This window comes from Micrasema longulum, unplaced genomic scaffold (genome assembly GCF_059751315.1).
Source record: "Micrasema longulum isolate JH-2025_06_02 unplaced genomic scaffold, ASM5975131v1 h1tg000571l, whole genome shotgun sequence".
NCBI lineage: Eukaryota > Metazoa > Arthropoda > Insecta > Trichoptera > Brachycentridae > Micrasema > Micrasema longulum.
In genome coordinates this window covers 1,025,001-1,046,590 of record NW_028277767.1, presented here as the reverse complement: position 1 = coordinate 1,046,590, position 21,590 = coordinate 1,025,001, and the positions used below count along the sequence as shown (strand labels likewise).

Genomic DNA, 21,590 nt, shown 5'->3' with positions numbered 1-21,590 from the left:
AAGTAAAACTTAAATCACAATTTGAAACAAAAAATAAACAAATAGTACTCTATACAGAGTCAAAGTGACCTTAGTTTTATCTGTTAGAGATAATTTCCAGACAGGTACGTCCTAACCGAACCTCCCGTGGCACTACGCAGTCTCGCACATATATTTACACCTAACCTGCGCATCTGCCACACTCTTCCCTCGCATGCTTTTCTCTTACCAGCATCAACCTTCACATTCACATACTAACATGTAGCTTATAGAGGTAACCATCAACTCACAGTCAACAGGACAAAACATAAAACACGGGATGCATTGTGTGAACCTACGATAACAAATTCAATTGAAATAACTCCTTAAAATACACAGCGCACAAAGGAATCGCAACAACACTGACTGTGATAGATATTACATCCAATTAATTAATAATAAGTGTACATTTATAATGGCCCTTTATGTATCTATGTATATCAAAGTATTTTCTTCTTAAAACTAACTTCTTCACGCTCTGTGTATAGTAAGTTTTAAATCTGTTAAATATTTCTCCTTAACATTAACTATAAATATTTGTATTAGATCCTTTGAGGTATATCTGTTTCAAGCTGATTAATTTTAAAGGTACAGTAGATTATTAAACATATGAAGGCGGAGCCAAAATTATGAAGACCACAATCTCGTTTGGAGTTGAGTGAATCGAGGAGCCATATTAACACATGTGGCTTATAACTATTAAACACTACTCACAACGAGATATCAGATCACAGTTATGTCACTTTGTGATTCAAAATAAACCGGCCGAAATCTGCAAAATATTAATTTGTTCTAAAAAGGAAGATTCCCAATCTGCCTGTGACAAAATGAATGACCACTACTTGTTTTGTACGGTTTGATGTTTGTGTGACTTTCGCATGTTATTACGCGAACAAATTAACTACGCTAAGTGGATCGAGACGCCTCTCCTTCGTTAGGATGACTCGAACCAATCGACATTCTCGATTAAGGTTAAACTTTATCAGACAGATACTTTGATTTATTTAACGATCTTCCGCATGAGCTTGAAGAAATAGCCCATCGCAATTTCTTCAGTTTTTCGCTATCGAGTAACCAGACGTGTAGAGAATTTTCAGAGTATAAAATCGCGCCAAGCTCCTTTCCGTAAAAATATTATATAAGCGAACGATTCCGAACTATGTCAATGACTAGGAGACAGTTACGTAAACTAAACAGTCGTTCTCGAATTAGCCGAACTAACAGCAGTAAGACGGTGAGGTTTGACGATCTCGAGGATCGGAGAATGCGAAAGGGCCGACATCAGTATTAAGTACATAGAAGCGACGCGGCAGTGGGCGGCTACTGCGCGTGGTTCGGGAGAGGTCCATGATGCTGCTGGAACTGCTTGAGGGCCGCTTCGTGCTTGTGCTCCCGCGCGATGTGACGCCTCACCGTGTTATTGCGGGTAAAGGTCCGAGCGCAGAAGGGGCACGGTACGCGGATGCCTTGATGTCGCTGTCGGATGTGCGCACGGAGGTTGGTCTCGTAGCCATATAGCCTTTCGCAGAAAGGACATTTCAGTTTTTTACCTGCAAAATACCATTTTTTAATTTTTGATTGTACATTGCAATTATACTTAAATTCTATTACGGTTTAACTTGTATTATTAGTAGCGATTTACATTTTATTGCTACTAACGCCAAGAAAAACACATCCTATAGAGCAGTGTACATTTATGTCAGCAAGTCTTAATCAAAAGTGCAATTTATTTTTAAAATAACACTTACATTTTAAGTAATCTAATAACCACAGAATAGGATTATAAAATATATAAAGAAACGATCATTAGATTTTAAAAATAATTTTATTTAGTCTATGCACTAATAAGACACTCCCATAACAAGAATGATACAAATACAAAGTATTCCTTAACTCTTTCACAGCTAAGCATAGATTACGTTTGCCGACACCCGTACGCGGCGTCATATTTTCAAGCCCTCAAAATCACAGATGAGATTTTTAAATCGTCTAGTTATAAGAGACAAAGGCATTTTTCCGTATAATTTAACGTCTAGTTATCTTTCCAAATAGTTGAACTTTAATAATGAAGTAAGCTTTTATGTTTACACAGAGAAATTACATCAATAATCATTCAAACAAAAGTGTTCTAACCGATTTGTGAACAGAGCGTTAGCATTATACTATAGGTACTCACTCGTGTTTATGAATCTGTTGATGGAACACAGTGCGGAGACACTTAAGCACAGTAATTATTAGTGTTTACGTTCTAAGATTATATATTGAATGCATTTGTTTATTCGTCTAATTTTTATTTATTTATTTTTTAACATGGCGTTTATTCAAATTTCAAGTTGCTTGAGGAGCGAAACTCATATTTATGTTATTTTTATTGTTAAAATAAAAATGCTTACACTTATACTTATGATTTGAAGATTCTACATATAAAAAAATAAAAGTAAATTTATCATCGATTAATATCAAAGTTTTCCGTGGCATACATGGAAACAACAATATTTTGAATATCGTCTTCAACATGAAATACTCTTTTCGTTTACTTTAAAATCTGTCCCTCACAAATCTGTCCATCACTTTAACATTGGTTTGACATATTGAGATATTACGATTATTTTTTATCTTATTATTTTTTAAATAATGTATATTTTTAGTAAAACAAAACACGAACTAAACAAAATGAGGTTTTTAATGTAATTAATATATGTTGTGAGTTATTACTTAAAGTCATTATTATAACAAATACAATTCTTACATACTTTCAGTACAACACGATCAACGCACAATTCTATAGAGAAAATGAAATACGACACTCGAGATATGGCTCGAGGTCATTGCCGAGCGGGAATTTTAAACTGTTGGGTCATTTTTTCGCCTGCTGTGATTGAAATCTTTTATAATATAAACATATACAATCCTAGGAGTTATTCAGAGATGTCACTCATCAACAAATGTTCAGGGATTATTTCGATACAAACTTTTTGGCCATCTATCGTGCACTTATCAAAGTATCAGCCTGTAAAGTCAAAAATGTCTAAAAACAGTTGCCGCTTACTAGGCACGATTTTTCAGACTGTCTAAAGATAGTTCTCGCAGGGTTTGGGTTAAGCATAGTAATACTAGGTTATAGTGTGTGCATTTAGATTAGACAATAAGTTTGAATGTACATAATTGAAATAAACCTAAAATTGACACTAGTCTAGAATAAAAAATACAAACATTAAGTTTAATTTATATACATTTTATGAAAAGATAAAAATATATTTAACACAGTAAGAAAATAATAATGAAATGGAAAACTGAACCCCAGATTATAGATCTGGAGTTCACAGCTTATTAAGAAGATTTAACTTTTATATATTTAATGAATTACTGTCATATTAGCGTTATTTGTGGTTCCAGGGCTTCTTACCATCTGGTGTAGCTATTCCTCCAGATTTGCTCCCCGTCAGGTGCTTGGCAGGCCACAGAGGAATCTCAGGTGGGGCTTCTGGGGGAGGGGCAGGCGGTGTGGTTGGTGCACTGTAAGGACCGCCAGGCCCAACTCCACCAACACCACTGCCTGGGAAATCTTGGGTCTCCATCTTGATTCGTAAGTCTAAAAAGTTTTCCAAAAATAATGTATTAAAGAATATTTTAAAAATATATTTTAAACCGCACTGTTTCGCAAAGCCAAAAGCTATTTTTAAATATATTTTGATAGTACTACAATTTTCATCATAATTCAAAAACTAAATTGAACATAATATCTTCAGATTTCTGCAATAAGTTGGTAACTAAAATTTTACTTGTTGTGAGATACTTTTACTTTTAAAGCTAAAAATTCATCCTAAATCAACAATTCAAATAAAACCACAAGCTGAATATTATATTAGGTGTACAACTTTATTTCTACTGTTTTCCTGTAGATGGCTTTAGCAGTAAGTAGTGGTCGAATTAAATAGATCTGTATGATATGAGTCATGCAATAAACTTGGACATCTGTCAACACAACCTTATAGAAACATTATTTGATTTATGCCTGCATCATTGAGTTATTCTCAATTGAAAAAGACTGTTTACGAGCCTAATCCTCATCATTTGCGGGAAGTTTTAATTATCTGCTTCAATATGAAGAAATCTGCGGCTAGGGCTCATTGAATGCTTTCGAATACTTATGGTGAGGCTGCTATTAGTAAAATAACGCATCGTGAATAGTATCAACGCTTCAAGAATGGTTTACTTTTTAAACAAGGATTATTTCATGCCAGTTATGAAGAAATCTCATTTTTCGAAAATTTATAGTACCAACTTGAAGTGTCAGAAACCCGAAGAAAGCAGGTTTAAATGTTTCTTATCACATTTATGTTTAGTAAATATGGATGTCAATACTGCATTTGGTGTACAAAACTTTAGAACCAACATCAGTTTCTTTTTTCTTCTACCTCGGTTGCTTGGAGTGCACGGTATTTCTTTTCACTGATAGGTGAGAATAGCAAGCGGTCCTTAATCTCCTTTAACACACCTTGGCCAAATAGTATACCATGTCTACTAGGACCTTGTATCAACTGCTTAGGCTTGAATAAGTTGTTTGTATTGATAGCTTAGAATAGCAAGCGGTCCTTAATCTCCTTTAACACACCTTAGCTAAATGGTATACCGTGTCTACTGAGACCTTGTATCAACTGCTTAGGCTGGAATAAGTTGTTTGTATTGATAGCTAGCGGTCCTTAATCTCCTTTAACACACCTTAGCTAAATGGTATACCGTGTCTACTAGGACCTTGTATCAACTGCTTAGGCTTGAATAAGTTTATGTCTGTATTGTATTTTGGCCAAATAAAAGAGAATATATCGTCGCCATTCAGGCAAAAGTCCTTAACCCTAAAAACACAATTTTGAGAAATCGCAATTGGAAAATTTGGAGAACTAGAAAATATCAGATTTTTGTGTTTTGGAAGTTTTATGTAGACAACACAATTTCTTCGTGTGTTTTTATAAATTCCATTCGTAACTTTCCATTCAGATACATATTCATACATCTAGAAGAAACCTTCTTCCTCTTGGCAAAATTTGGTTTAGTGACTTTTGTTTGTTTATAATCTGGACAATGCAAACCAAAAGTGTTAGTGACAGAAAGGAAATTTTCTGCTTAAAAATATGTTTCATAAAAAAAACATGTTTATTGTTTCATGTTTTATCATAAAAATACCTAAATACAAACAAAATTTTGTTTTCAGGAAGAAAACAGTCATACTTTAAAAATGATAAGAATCTGCTTTAATTATATCTACCTTTAGTGGTTTATGCTTGTTGAGATTTTATTGAAAGTTACTCCACTGTTTTTCACTTACAAATAATTTATTTTTTTGGAGTTGGTGACTTTTGCTAGCAACATAATTTTATGCTTTGAATTTCAACTCAAAACTGACTTTTTTAGGGTTACTAACTTGACTGAATAGTGATGATATAATATGTATTCACAAAACATGATTTCAAAAATTTTGTGAATGTGGTAATACTAATATGAAAAACAAGGTCACAACTATGTAGCTATGTTATCTTAAAATTGTATTTTTTTATGGTGTGCACAAAACCGAACGTCTTTTTGACTAAAGTTAATTTACTAGGCTAAAAACAAATTAAAAAGACAAATTGAATGCAACATTTTTTTATTCCTTTCCCACATTTAACTTCACAATTAAAAAAAAAGTATACCCTTTTTTTCCTCGCAACAATTTCACAAACTTTTTTGAAACTAAGAGTTATCATCATACAGCAATCGATTCCCGGAGATTTTAGCTGCATTCGGAAATTGAGTTTTTTTTTTTAAACTGTGTATTTCCGGGATAATCCCAGAATTCCCAGAGGGTTGGCAACCCTGGGCATGGTGAGCCGTTTGCTTGTTTTTCAAAACATTTATTTGATGGATTGCTAGATTACCTTCTGCACCCTGGTCTACTGACTGCCTCCTTTCGCAAGCCTCGTCAGCGCCTCCACGCTCGTAGCCATTATTACTGGGGGTTGTAGGGGTGTGCGGGGGCTGCAGAGACAGCGGTGTTGAGGGCCCTCCACCCCCTCCCCCACCCTCTTCGGGGAAGCGACATCCCGGGGACGACCGTGTGTCGGGCTCATCTCCACCACAACTGCCAGCTACTGAACTTGATGAACCTGGCCTGATGGACAATCAAATTCCGAAATGACTTTTTAATATTAAAATTTATTCAAATTATATGTCCTTAATTTTATTTCAGAATTAAATACACAATTCTACATACATTATATATATCAACATGCCCCACGTAAAATGCTTTATCTGCAAATCCATTACATTATTTGCAGAAGAGGGCTTATAAGGTTTTTTCTTCATACATATTTCCTTTACCAATTAACAATACAGGAGTAGTTTATGTAAAGCATTCGTTATTATAATCAATTGTTATAAAGCAAATATTTGCATTCTTAAGATATTTATAGGTACCCAAATATTTCAATTTCGATGCCATTTTTAAGTAGTTGTAAATAACTATGCTATAAAATTAAAATCAAGATATGGTAGAGACGTCAAAACTCAAACCTCTGATTTATGAGTCTGGGTTACTACCATGGGACTACAACTCGGTTGCATAATATTTGTAAATACCCGACGCGTTATCCATTTCAGATGCTTCGGTATCACTTGGAAATGCTCGGTATCGTTTGAGATGATTCGGAATCCCTTAACACACTCTTAATTAATTAGCACTATTCAATTTTGTAGCACCACAAAATCACCCCTCAGCAGCGCCTTCTAACATCACTCAACATAAACATTATCATATTAATTGCAGCATCTCAGCTATCCCGTAAATATCTAACAAAAGATTAAAATTATTTAATGACAATACTTGATGGAATTCCATTGTTATGATGTAATAACCTCTATTTACATATAAGTTACTAATTAAAATTACTTGTTACGCTTCCACTTATTTGACCGACCAATTAACACCATAGAGCAATTAGCCCATTAGAGGGTGAAAGTGCTAATTGGTTGAACAAATAAGTGGAAGTGTGTATATTCAATAAGTAACTTATATGTAAATATAAGTTATTACATCTTACAGAAGAATTAAGTTTGTTTCGGATGTCACTGGGGTGGAGAAGACCTCAGATATTTCCATCTGACTTGTCAGCTATTTATAAAGCAGCTTTGGGTGGATTCCCAAGCATTCTGAACGGATAACGCATCGAGTATTTTTTTATTTATTAAATCAAAAAAATTATATGTATATCTTTGTACTCCCAGGAGTTATAACAAACAAATTTTGGGACAAAAATAGTCATATCTACACTATTTTTGCTTATGAATCTCTAGATACTGTGTTATTCCTTTAAAAACTTGAAAACATAAAAAAACATAATATAATTTTTCGTACTGAAATGATTTTTTTATTGCTGTTTGCTTGACATTAAATAGTTCAAAATTTCTTGTAGAATATTACCCCTCATATTCAACTAGTTTTGTGATTTTTGTCAAAAAGTTGCATTTTTGCTTATGACAGCAGTATACTTAGTTATGTTATAACATACAAGTACATAGAACCGAAACAGAAAACAAAAATTTACAAACATCCAACCCAGTTCAAGAACACATTTACCTTCATATAAAATTATGCATTTTGCAAAGTTTTCACACGATTTGATACTTGCTGAAATAGAATTATCTACCTGTCTACTCTGTTTAAAATGGAACTTTTGTGATAGGTATATGTATTTTAAAACAAGCCAAAATGCAGATTCATGATTTACTTAAATTTTCATTTCAATTTTTTTAAATTTACATTGAGAACATTACAGAGTATCCAATTAATTATCAATATATTACAAAATATACATAAAAGATTGATTAAATAGGAAAGAGAAACAAAAGTCATGTAAAATAAACATACATGTTAAAATTTGGAAATTACCTTCCTAAGATTATTTCTTTAAGCATTGGCCTGACGACAAGTGGATCCAATTAATTTTCATTACATTCATAGATGGTGCTGTAACCAATTCTTGGAATAGACAATTTCACTCAATTTTGTATAAGCCGTTCAGCTGTTATTCTCTCATTTAACATGCGATTGTATTGTTTTTCTTTTTATAAAACGTGCAGGTATGTTGATTGGTAACAACATAATACATGCAGTTTAATGTATACCCATTTATCCTTTCAAGCTGATTCTACGATATTCTTTCCTAAAGTACATTAACGAAGACTGGACTACTGTACACATGTGAACCTCGAGCCCACTGCGATTTTCTCGGATGGAATGCTAAAATTAATGGCGAGCTACCTCCGAAACCGAAATCAATACGTTTCACATGGCTTGTTTGCGTCAAAAAATTTTAATACTTACTCAGGTGTTCCCCAGGAATCCAACCTGGGTCCATTACTGTTCTCTATTTTTATCAATGATATTAAAAAAGTTGTAGTCAAATCGCGTTTTTTATTATTCGCGGATGACTTGAAGCTATTTTTGAGGGTTAAAACTTTGGATGATTTTCGTTCTCTCCAAGCGGATATAATAAACGTATCTGAATGGGGAAGATGAAATAAATTATTGTTCAATATTTCAAAATGCTCAGTTATGTCTTTCACCAGGGCCCACAAAACGCTATTCTTCCGCTATACAATGAATGACCAGAATCTTATGCGGATTGCGAAGGTTAAAGATCTAGGCATCACTTTTGTGAGTTCCCTGACATTTCATGATCAGATCGAAAAAGTTTGTAGTAGTTCATTGAAGATGTTAGGATTCGTCTTGCGTACTGCTAGGGTTTTTGGTAGTACACGAGTACTGAGAATTCTTTGTAACTCGTTGGTGCAAAGTAGACTCGAGAGTGGCTCGATGATTTGGGGACCGTGTGAGTTGAAGTACTCTCTTATGGTGGAGAGGGTTCAGAAGAAATTTCTTCGGTTTCTCTACATGAGGGAGTGCGGATATTATCCATGGCTTTATCCCACTGAGTTCCTCCAGGGTATGCTTGGTTACAGCAGTTTGAAGACTAGAAGGAATGTGTATTTAACAACGCACTTCTTTCAATTGTTGCGCGGTATTATTGACAACCCTGAAATTATGCGGAGCATTAGCTTTTATGTTCCTAATAATTACCTTAGACAGCGTCAGCATAGACTGTTTCACATTCCAATATACAGGACCAACCTGCCAATGGTTATGCCTGTTGAAAAGGCTATCTCTATGTTGAACAATATCACTTTGGACATTGACATTTTTCACGTCTCTGAGGGAGTTTTTCGTTACAAGATTCTCTTACTTTTTTAACATATTATTCTTTGGATATTATGTACACTAATGTGTTTTTTTTATACATACCTAATTATTTTAATTATTTCTATATGTATGAATTAAGATATTCCATTTTGTAATGTACATATATATGAATAAATGATAAATGAAAAATGATAAATTAGCCCATTTCACACAGTGGCATAAGTCCACAAGGCATGATAAAATAACATAGGATGGATTGGTATTTATTGTATGATAATTATTTTTTTTATTTTATTTATTTTTTGAACGCTAGGTAAATGCAAAAACCCGTACACCGCGAGGCCTACTTATCTCTGCTTGATTTCCTTTTGCAGGATTTTTACCTAAGAGTAGATGCTGAACAAATTTGAATAGATTCATAAGAATATAATAAATGTCAATCCACCCTAATTTTACCTTACCGTGTGGGTTTGGACGATACGTATGAAATGGGCCATTCTATGTCCGATATCAAGCTGCTGGTTTGTTTACCTGGAAATTCTAGTAATTATGAACAGACAGTAGTGTTAACAGCTTTCATTCAGTCTTATTGGCACTAAACTACAATTTACCGAATCCTGGTTTTGATTATAAAGATAAATTATATATTAGCATTACATTTATTGAATAATACAGTAAAACTACAATTTTCCAAAGTTATGAATGCCAGACAAGTTCCAATATGCAGAAATCCAGATTATTGGCAATCTTTTGTAAGAAAACACAAAATTTACTAAATGACCACTTTTTTATTGCTTTTGTAATAAATAGTACAGTGAATTGGAATCGCATTAAAAACTTACTTATTCTAGTCCAGCAAAGTTTGACAAAGAAACTCGTTTATGAGCAGCGAGGTCCCGCATACGCTTGACGTTGAGAAGCTGTATATGGTCCGTTATTTTTTATTTCCTGATAACGATCCGGATATTTGACAATTCGGATGACTGGGATTTGGATAAACGGAGTTCTACTGTATGTACATTAAATTCATATATGTTATCAATAAATGGTGAAGTTTAAGATTAAAATAAGCAACGGATGCCCGAACATACATAAGCAGTGTTGAACAGTGTGTAAACCAGCCAATGGTCTAGACCGGTGTTTTTCAACCTGTACGTCGCATGCACAAGCATGGCAAAAGTAAAAATAAAGGATGAAAACTCACTTCTCCCCTGCAGAAGTAAGCAACCATTTGTTTATTTTAATATTTTATCAAAAAAATTCTTTGCTCTAAATATTTTTTAAATATGCTAATATGTCTTCTTGCCCATACTAATCATAGTGGTTTCGAATGTTACAGGGTTTAAAGAACACCCTGTATATTTCATATATATTGGCGTGATTCCTACATACCTAATTTAAATGTTTTTTTTTTTTTTAAATAACGCTTGGTAAATTTTGCTTTTTTACCATCGATAAAATGTATTTTTAGGTATCGGACTTAAGAGATTAGTTTCGTGCAGTACCTGTAATTTCTGGCGTGCGGTGACGGCGCGGGCGAGAGCGGCGCCTTCCCGTCCCGGAGCACGGAGGACCGCAGCTCGGGGGGCTGCGAGTCCTGCGGCGAGCGCAGCGCCCGGCGGCGGGGCAGCTCGCCCGCGAACTGGTGGTGGTGGTGCGTGGGCGGCGGCAGCGGCGGCGGATAGCCCCGGTGGTGATAGGCGGGCGGCAGCACGCCGGCCGGCATGTAGGGCAGCACGGGGAAGTCGCCCTCGCCCCCGCCGGCGCCCCCGCCGCAGCCCGCGCTGTTGTTCAGCTTCACCTTGCCACCGCCGCCGGTGTGCTGGCTCTGCGCCACCGCCAGCTTTTCGTGTTCTATACTTAACCCTTTCACCTGGACATAATACGACACTTTTAGTGCACGGTCAATCAAATGTACTATAGGGTCAGGTGGAAAACAGTTTAACACTATAACGGTAATAATATTTTATTTTATTTTTTAAAGGAATAAACCCGCTAAGCCCCTATTTGAGGCTTGTCAGCAGGCGGGATAGAGGGGATATGGAAGGAGGTAATGAAAAATACGCAACAACACCCAGACCAATTAAGAAAAAAATATTTCTTGGACTTTTTCGTGCAACTGGCGGCAATCGAAACAGCGACGCCAGTTTCACAGTTGGCCGTCTAACCAACTGCGCCACGGCGCCTGCCAATTGCAATAATGATTTTTCCACAACAAATGCGAATTCAATATCCGCAAACGCCAATTCGACACCAGTATTCATGATTTTTGTGATAATTGCAAAATATTGTTTCTGTTGGTGTGAAGAAGCTACTTTAAAAAAAAGGTCATTTCGTTGATATTTTGAAATAATTTGGTGATTATTTTTCCTTAAAATACATTTTGTTTGAAAGCCGTTTAATAAATAAAACAAGCTTACCTACTAGTTGTTCTAATCATTTTTTTTAAATTAAAAGCAAATAATTTTCATACCCTCTTAGGCCCTCCAAATCTGGGGAACAGGGGAACAGGGTAACAAGCGACTTCAGAAAATCATTTATTTTATTTGATTTCTTATTTTTCTCATAAAAACAAAACACATTGTAGAATTTGTACAATGGTTGCAATATGCCGGTAGAAATAAATATATACAAAATGTGTCTCAATTACATTATGAGGTTAGTTTTTATAATTCACAAGCATGTTTTATATTGTTTATTTTTAGTAAAATTAAGGTAAAAAATAAAGTATTGATTTACTGTTAGAAAATTGTTCAATGAATAACTACAGATTTTTCTAAAATTAAAACAAAAGTTTTTTGTTACACTGTTTGCCATCTGACACTACATACATTTTTTTGATTTTTTTTTTCAATTTCGGGACAACATTATCTTACATTCGTAAATAACCGAATTGGAAAAATAGGAAACAAGCTGTGGTAGAATAGGGTTCGAACTTTGAACCTCCTGATCCGGAGCCACAGTCCGTTACAGTTTTATAGGATCAACAACTACAATTCGTAATTTTTTTGAAGATTTGCACAAAAAAAATAAATGCATGTAAATAATTTTATCAACAACCCCAAAATAAAATAAACGGGAATCTGTGTTTTTTTTTATTACAGATTTTTTACCTGTAAATAAACCTAATCTACTCTTTGATATTAAACAACTCGTATACCTATCCGCAGTATTACCACGAGAAAATATCTTCTTAACTTTCGAAAACAATCTAATATACGCTATTTACCAACCTTGATTATTTATAATTTACATAAGAGAAAAAAAAAATATAGTAAACATACCATTTAAAATCGAACGAATGCTTTTGAGTATTGAAATAGTTATTTTAAAAGCAACTTTACTTAAAACAAGATCAATAAGAGAGCAGCTTTGATATTGCCAAGTCAAGTTCTGTTCACAATGAAGCTACTACCGAGCTGCGTACAATATTAAAAATAATGTGAAAAAACAAGAGCGGTATGCATAGGAACTATAATGTCTCCATTGTGTTATGCAAGAAAATCGACTTTGATGAATACTTAAATAAAAAAAACCCAAACTTGCTAAATCGTCAATTTTTATTTATTTGAACCCTTTTAAGGCTTTAACATAACTACATTTCCATCGTTGGTTTTTTTAATATTCTGAATAATTGTTCCACATTTCCATAAAATCACTTGGCACATGACACACCTTATTTCCATTTAAATATTAGTGTTTTTTTTTTCTTCGTACATGCCCAAATTATTTGATTTGAGAAAACAAATGGCAAATATGAACAAATCGTAAGAAATATACTTTTAATGTGATTATGAAACAAAAAACACATAATTTTTATTTTGAAGAGAAAAAAAAAGTCGATTGCACACTATACAATAAGAAGAAAAGAGGGTAAAAGTGGGAAGAAAAAAGGAGAGGAAAGGAAAAACTCAAATATTCGGATAGTGATTTTTCAATAGTGATTTAAATGTAAATAAAGACATTAGTGGATAGATAATTACACAATTGAGAAGCTACTACCGTGAAAGAGGCAATAATAAAATAGAGCGGTGAAAGGGTATTGAAAGGTCTCATTACTAAAACGAAGAGAAAGCTCACGTTGTGATAGAGGTTGGGAGAGCTCTCCTAGATAAACAGGCGAAGTGGGATTATTGAAAACATTGTGAAAAAGTGATAGAATGTGAAAGTTTCTTCTATGCCTGATACTGAGCTAGAGTAGTTGCGTGCGGCACCGACTGCAATCATATCAGAAAAAGAAAGCAAATACCTGCAGACTCTCTGCACTCTTGAGGAAGCCAGAGAGCGCCTCCTGGCTGACGTGTACCTCGCCTTTGTACATGAACTCCAACAGGGCGGCCATGTTGGCGGCGCTAGTGGCCTCCAGGATAACGTAGCAAGGGCCGGCATGGCTGGGGGGCGCCGCGGCGAACAGTTCCTGGAAGTGTTTACTGCACGCCGCCAAGATCAGCTTATGCGCCCTAAATGTCGTTCCTGAAACAACAAAATACATTTTTTTTTAAATCTGTCAAGTTACCAAACTTCTCTGTCCCTTGAAACAGTTTTTTGAAAATTTATATTGTGAACTTGCTAGATTTGATCCATTGATTTGGATTTGAATGCGGAACGGAGAATAAGAAAAAAAGCTAAGTGGATGGAAACAAGCAGAAGACGAAATATTTTTATTTTTCTCTGAAGCGGCTAGATTACAGTTTCTTTCCCGGGTTCGGGAACCCGGGAAAATTATCGATCCCGATCCCAGGAAATTTTAAGTTTAGTTTTTTTTAAATGAAACTATAAGTATAGATCGTAAGAAAGTTCCAAAAACGCGAAAACATTTATTAAAATCAAACGACGATTTTAAATTATTTGAGAACTCCGGAAAACGAGCTCCGAATTGTTTATAGAGCTTTATTATCTGTGAAACCAACTTCCACAGAGAGTGAAAGAGTTTTTTCGCTAGTCAAATTAGAAGTTAGCTTTTCGATAAGGGGTTAAGACTTAACATGTCAAAAGGCCTATTTTGCTAAACAATAAGCAAACAGTTTCGTAGACTTTCATTTGAGTTTTTGTTTGTGATCAAAAAAATATGTTTACTAACACGTTTGTTATTTTTTATTTTGTCCATTCATACGGTCTTTTGGCCGTCCGCGGCGCCTCTTTTAAAGGCAATAATGCAATTTTCGTAGATTCCCAGTTCCCGGGAAAACCCGGAAAATTTGTTTTTTTTTTCATTCCCGGGTCCCGGGATCGTAAAACACCCGGGAAATGAGAAATCTTAGGCTAGATATATTTTTTATCAGGCAACAAAGCACTCCTCATAATCCTTTTTTATGATGTTAATACTTTGTCAGCCAATAACAGGACTATTGAAATAATGTTTAATATTTATTTATTGACACTTTATATACATATACAATAAATATACATATAAGGGCGGGCATATTGCCTTAAGGCAATTTCTTCCTACCTACCCAAACCGTTCAGTTTGAGAAAATTATAAATATATGGACATATTGAATCTTACAATATTCGTGGGTAAAGAAAAAAAGCAATTTTATTCAAATTCAAAATTTGATAAAATTCTAAAAATTATATCGAAATGAAACACACATTTAACCAAAATTGAAGGGGAGACGAAGCAGATTAATGGTACTCCAAAAGAAGAAAACACAATATTTGATATTATTGTAGAATACGCCATCATAACATTTTCATAGTACTCGTATTCCAAAATTACTTATTAGGGAAAACGGATTTATTTTAAAACAATAAAATATTATTATCATGTTTTTAGATGTATATCGATTTTCAAAGAATCATAATTTTTTTATAATTCAAAAAGAGATAATAGTGTTTATCTCGCGTCAACACACTTCAACTAATGTGCATATTAAATTATTAAAATATTACATTGCTAAATTCAAAAAATACTATCTCATATTACAAGATAAAATGTTTACCGTACTATACAAACTAGCAATATATATATATATATATAGTTATCTTCCTATGATGTAACATTGCTGCATACACTTCATTAAATTCAAGCGGGAAATGTGAAGTTCAAGTACCTTTCGGTTGGATGTAGCTGTGCATAGAGCGATTAGGTATTAATTATAATAATTGTAACGAGCTATCTTTGTAAGGAACCTTGCAATTTATCAACACGATTATATCAATGGTTGTGGCGTACAAAGCTGATACGGTGACACAATGGCCTTGAATAAACACGATAAGCGAAGCTTGTTTGCAACCAAATTTGTACAAATTCCGAGAAACGTCGAATTCAATTTTGATGGGTCCCGAAATATGTTCAAACAGACCAATATGAACAAGAAAATAAAAATATTATGCAAACATATAACAAGCTCGGTTTGCATGACTTCTATCTTTACATATTATACTCGTAAATATGCACTGAAGATTAAAAAGACGACTGAAGTTCCAGGACAATACACATACAGCTTTTGCAAGTATATAAAATACAATTTTGTAAATAAATGAAGTAATAAGAAATTACAGGCTTTTTTATTTTTTTAATTATCACACAGACTACAAATGAATAGCAAAATTTGCTAATGTAAATAAATATGTACAATATGTAGGTGGTACAAAGTTTAAAAATGTTCTTGATTAGAACAGTTATACTCACATCGCACATACGAGTATTTGTATAGAAAAACCGGTCACAAATATTTATAGCGTTTTTTGGCAATTAAACTATATGAAATACAATATTTGATCATAATTCGATAAAAAAAAAAGTACAAATTACTTTTGTAAGATTCTTTTTTTTCTAATTTTTGAAGATATTTTATGTAGAATTGGGGAATCAGTATCAAATTATACTAAAAAATACATTCAATCAGACTCAAACTGTTCGTTGTCATCTTCTTCTTCGTCGTCTTTTATATTTTTGAGATCTTCTGCAGTTGGAGGTAAGGGAGGTGTACTTATATTCATCAGATTTACAGCCTCTTACGAAAATGGCTAAGTTTTTTCTGCCGCCGTGGTTTCAACTTGATAAATATGGGTCTGAACTAATAGCAGTCTATTCAATACATCTCTGTTCCAAATCGACTTGTGAAAACATTCATGCAAATTTCTGTCTGTATTGTCAGAAATGCTAGTTGCGGGCTTTAGCTGCCTCCTGCGATAAGTGGCCGTTCGGTAAGATTGCATGCTATATGAATTTGGCGCCATGTATCAAAATTTTGTGTATAGTTGGTGACATGAGATGCCAACCATGCAAATTTGTGTACATTTTTGCTGTTTTCTTCGCAAAAATATCAATTTTTTTTAGCATCAACGCTGTAACCGCTCGAAATCACTTCTAAGACAACTTTAAATTGTTTGGTTAAATCTAAATTAATGTCGGTGATTTGTGAAGAGTATTTTGGGTTTGCAAAAACTCTTCTTGATGTGTTGCCGTCATTGGTATTCCCAAATCCCGACTTGAGAATATCATCCATCGCTTACCTTTTTAAATGCTTTAAATTACCGACGTGGTTTCTGTATGGGTTCTGCTGACCAGTAAGGCAGTTCAATAAAATATGTCAGCCATTTTTCAATATATGCAAAAAACGATCCTCTTTGAAACTAGAGGCTGTTCATTTTTGAAATTGGCACTTAAAACACCTCAAAGTACGACTAAAACATCTTTTTCGTCATCTGGACATTTAGTCATTTCTAAAATTTTTTCTTCCATAGACGAAAATTTTTCTTCGACTTTTTTCCCTTTAAATTCTTTAAAAATGTCAAAAAATTCATTTTTAGTAAAAATTTTGGCAGTTTTTTTAAGAATCATGAAATATAATAAAAATGACTTGTTTGAAAAAATATACCCTTTCAACGCATTAACTTTGGAGTCTTAAAGAACAAAATGGCGGAAGTGGGCGGAAGATTTTATTACGGAATATAACTGTAAAAAGTTTGAATTTTATTTCTGTAAGTAAGATATTGCTGGACAAGATAAGACATAAACAAAAACCCTAATCTCTGAAAATTTTGTAAATAAATTTTATATCAAAATAGGTATACTAAATAAGCGGAAAATTAAAAAAAAACATATCTTAAAATAAATTGCATACTGTTATCTTTCACGTTCAAAAGTTTAAAAAAAACCTTATCACACTAGTACAAAATAGCAAGAGAAACTTGTCCGTAAAATGAAAGCGCCTAGAATTAAAACGCGTGCCGTGCCTCTGATAACGCTTGGATTTCAACTGACTCCTGGACAAGGGACGAGAGTGGGGGAATTTCAATGACTGCCGTTAGATGGACCGGTAACCTAACATGAAGAACAATAAATAGGTTTAACGAGGTCTTTTAAGGAACTTTCTTATTATCTGCTGTGACCGGTTTTTTTGTCTAAATACTCGTTAGTGCATCTTGCAAACAGAGCTCCAAATTAATAATTATCACTGTGCAAAATTAGGGAAATTACGAGGTTTAGCACAAACAAATACATAATGTCAAAAAATCATATAATAAAGTCCAAAAGCACGATGGGTAAGGGATTTTAAATGCGAAAAATTCAGTCCAGCAATATTTTGCTAAAAAATATCAAGTTACATCATTTTCCATTTAAACTCGTCAATATATATTGAAATGTGAAATCAATTATATTTAACGATGAGGTCCTCTGTACGTCTCTACCACTACGCACTACGCATATGCAGCAAATAGTGATAAAACAACACATAGACCAAATATGACCTACTCGGCCCACTCAGTTTCTGGCCAACAACAGAGCTGATAACGAACACTTAAATTAATGTCTTATTTCGCGAGTCAACAGCCGCACGCAACTCGGCTCCGACTACATCTCGGGTTCACACGTTCACAGTTCACACTTTCACACCACAGGAGGTACAGGATTCAATTCTCCGGACAAGAACAGACCCTACTGAGCTCCAAATACTTGGAAGTGCAAAACTTATACACTATCATGTGGGATAACAACTTGTTTTTCGATAATTTTATACTTAATTTATTTTCGTGTAAATAAAATTTTAAAAAAATGTAATTTACCTATAGCACATACTATTTAGTACCTTTCTAACTTAGAAAAATAGCGTGGAACGAGGCAAAGTTAGTGGAGGGTAAGTCCAGTATGGAGTAGGAAATTGGACTTTTGAGTTACGTCGGAGATAGATTTATAAGAAATTGCGATGCACGTCGATTCAACAGGATATTGTCTTTAAATTTAATTGAGCTAAAAAAAGATAAAAGCGTAGCAAAACTACTAAATACACATCTACGCCAATCTCAGCGTATCTCGATTATTTATTTTACAAAGCAAGATGATCAGTTTTATATTTCACATGATTTCACCGATTTCAATGAAACTATGAAACATAATGACCCTAAAAGTCATTACTGCAACAAAAAATTGCAATGAAGAAATCATTATAAAATTGTATTAACTTGTTTTGTAGTCAGTATTACTTTACAGCTTATTTAACTCGTTATGTAGAGTCAGACTGTCAATCGGAAAGATTTTGGTGTGAAAACACTTTATGGATAAATATTTTATATCGACCCCTATTGAGAATCGGAAATGGAAGTCACCCTGTTAGTCGAACGCTGTAACCACTATGCAGAGTTAACATATCAATTATTGTAGCTTTTTAAAATAGTATTTTATGTACCTTGTTATGTTTACAATTATTTTTATTTGATTAAGAATCAATTGCTCGAATTCATCCTGGTCTACCCTATAAATGAAGTCAACAACGTTCACGATAACGTCATTTTAGAAGGTCAACATATTCATTCATTTGTTGAAAGGTCGAGTATCATTATTTTTGGTGCCCAGATGATAATAATAATATCATACTTACACGAGTTTTACACCGTTGGCGTTGGCGTTGTTTGTCATAGGATGTATAATAATTATTTGAATATGCACGAGTGTGAGTGATCACGGTGTATCAGGTTCGGATGACTTCGAAACGATAATCTATCTATCTTCTTCTATATATATATATATATAAGGCAATATTCGTATGTGTGTGATTTACGAGCGGTTTTCAGCTAAATGTAGATCTTTGCCACGAGCATATTTATAGCTATTAAAATCTTGAATTTATTAAGTAGAAAAAAAAATGGGAGCGTTAATGTTTTTTATATCCATCACCAGGGTTGCATTCGACGAGAATGCATATAATAAAAAAATATGAAGATGTTATTTTTTAGTGTACAAAAGAAGTTTGCTGAACCAATGTTTGTTGGATCCCAATCAGATTATTTCCTTAAATTCCTTATAATTTCTACCCATTTATTTATTTTACTGGATTTTTGTTAATATTAAAATAATATAAATTGACATTCTATACATTTTTGAAAACCGCATTCCTAAATACAATGCGCCCCTGGTGGTAAGAAGAGCAGAGTTTGACATTTGCAAAAAGAATTCTATATTTGAAAGTTCATTATATAATGTTTTGGTATTCGACCATAAACAAGTACCTAGGTACCTACTTCAATTCAATATTTGAAAACGGGTTATTTAAAGTTTTGGAATTTAACTATAAACAAGTACTAGGTTCCTACTTATCAACGGAAAATTACACAATCTTTTTTACTTTTATCTGAACAATTTTTACACACTTTCATGCACAATCAGACATTTGGTTTCGAATAAAATATCAAGCTCACATCAAGACCCAGGTGGCGGTTAAAAAATGACTAAATAGGCGTAGAGCAAGACAGCGTTTGAGCATGAATTAAGTGTCATAAATTTAGAGGGTTCCGGGTGCGTCTGTTTCTATGGTTACATGAAAGAATTACGAAGAAAAGTTTTGTAAGTGTTTATCTGCTGTCTTCGGGCGCACTGTATACAAAATATAGCTATTTTTGAAAAACACAAAACATACCGATACACAAAATTTTATTCTGATACTCTGTATAAAAAATAATAAAATCTGTTCACTTTTGAGGGGGGGGAAACGGGACAGCGAAACGTCAATTTTGTCTATTATAAGACGCTTGGACTTTAGTTACAATGAAAAAAATAAAATATTTAGCAATTAGTTACCGTTTTTTGGGATGCGTATCCTATTTAATAAACCCTTGCGGTAATTTTCGCGGGACGAAAGAGATAACTGGAAGCGGCGTAAGTATTAGTTACAATTGTGTTCTCCGGACTAGACGGATGTCACCGCGTGCATTGTTTTTATTTTTTTAATGGCATAAATTGTATGCATATTTGTTCAAATGAATCCCGCTTATGCAAAAAAAAAAATAAGCTAACTAGAGCACAGAAATGTGATTTAGCCTTGGAAACTTAATCGACACAGCGTACAATTGAAACTCTAATAACAGATTCATCGTATAATAACCAAAGTTCACATATGCATGACAGACAGAAAAATACTTGATTTAACAAACCAGGTTATTATATAACATTTGTTTGATTTTAATACTAATATTTTCTATTTGTTATAATATACAGAATAAGTATACTATCGTTAGCACTTCTTACGGTTATATACATCGTTTGTAAGTATAAAATAATTATCGTATGTTACACATTCAATATATTTCAAATAATCCCGATGCACAATGTTGTGTGGCATTCATACGATATTTCATTTAACATATTTTCCGAAGTACGATATCGTTGTGCATTTTTACAAAAAACGCAAAACATTAAATATTTTCTGTAAGCTTAAATGAAAAGGGTATAAAAACAAATTTACATACCATTTTTTTTTAATCGGTTTATATTTTAGACTTATAATGGGCAAAAATATATTTAAACCCTTCTGTTAAATTGCGTTTCGTGGGTTACGATATTATGCGTAGCAGGTGTCGATATGTTGAAAAGTTTAATGAAATATTCATTCTGTTTTAATATTTTACAAAAAAGAACACACTGCAAAACAGAAATTTCACATTTACAACAAAAAAAACAGCTCGACATTGTAAGAAACATTTTTTTCTGGAAGTTGTTTGACAATAATAATTTGAGTGATTGTTGCATAAGACGCCAACCGAATTTTCGATACGCCCCTGTCTTTATGTAAATCACACATGCACATAAATGTCCATATACCTACATGCACATAGCGAATATTTATATAGTGGATAAAGATTGCAATTATCTGGTAAAAGTCATCGACCTCCTTGATACGAGCTCGGGGTGGCCTTGAATTTAATTTTTCGCAGTTCACGAGATCAACGATACGGACGCGTGTATTGTGTGAGTGTGTGTATACTGAACACTGTACTGACTGCTGACTGTACACCGCGTCAGTGTGTTGCGTGCTCTGCACGGTACAAGGTGATTACAATCTACAGACACCCGATGTTACATAATGCATATTGTTTCGCATCTTACATCAGATAT

At 33.8% G+C, this 21,590-nt stretch overlaps 1 protein-coding gene and 1 long non-coding RNA gene across 4 annotated transcripts in view; one reads left to right on the top strand and one right to left on the bottom strand.

Annotated features, from left to right (window-relative positions):
• Positions 1 to 1,017: 1,017 nt before the first annotated feature.
• Positions 1,018 to 21,590, bottom strand: part of chinmo (Chronologically inappropriate morphogenesis) — a 177,331-nt gene continuing 156,758 nt past the window's right edge. For all 3 annotated transcript variants that reach the window (XM_088228233.1, XM_088228232.1, XM_088228234.1), the window contains 5 exons: positions 13,503 to 13,726; positions 10,759 to 11,126; positions 5,934 to 6,166; positions 3,425 to 3,610; positions 1,018 to 1,568 (listed from right to left, as the gene is read on the bottom strand). In XM_088228233.1, the coding sequence (XP_088084359.1) occupies positions 1,339 to 1,568; positions 3,425 to 3,610; positions 5,934 to 6,166; positions 10,759 to 11,126; positions 13,503 to 13,726 (1,241 nt within the window). In that variant the 3' untranslated portion in view covers positions 1,018 to 1,338. The remainder of the gene's footprint in view (positions 1,569 to 3,424; positions 3,611 to 5,933; positions 6,167 to 10,758; positions 11,127 to 13,502; positions 13,727 to 21,590) is intronic.
• Positions 3,475 to 11,317, top strand: LOC148280534 (uncharacterized). The gene is made up of 2 exons (XR_015822574.1): positions 3,475 to 3,604; positions 11,238 to 11,317. It is a non-coding gene; the product is annotated as an uncharacterized LOC148280534 (long non-coding RNA).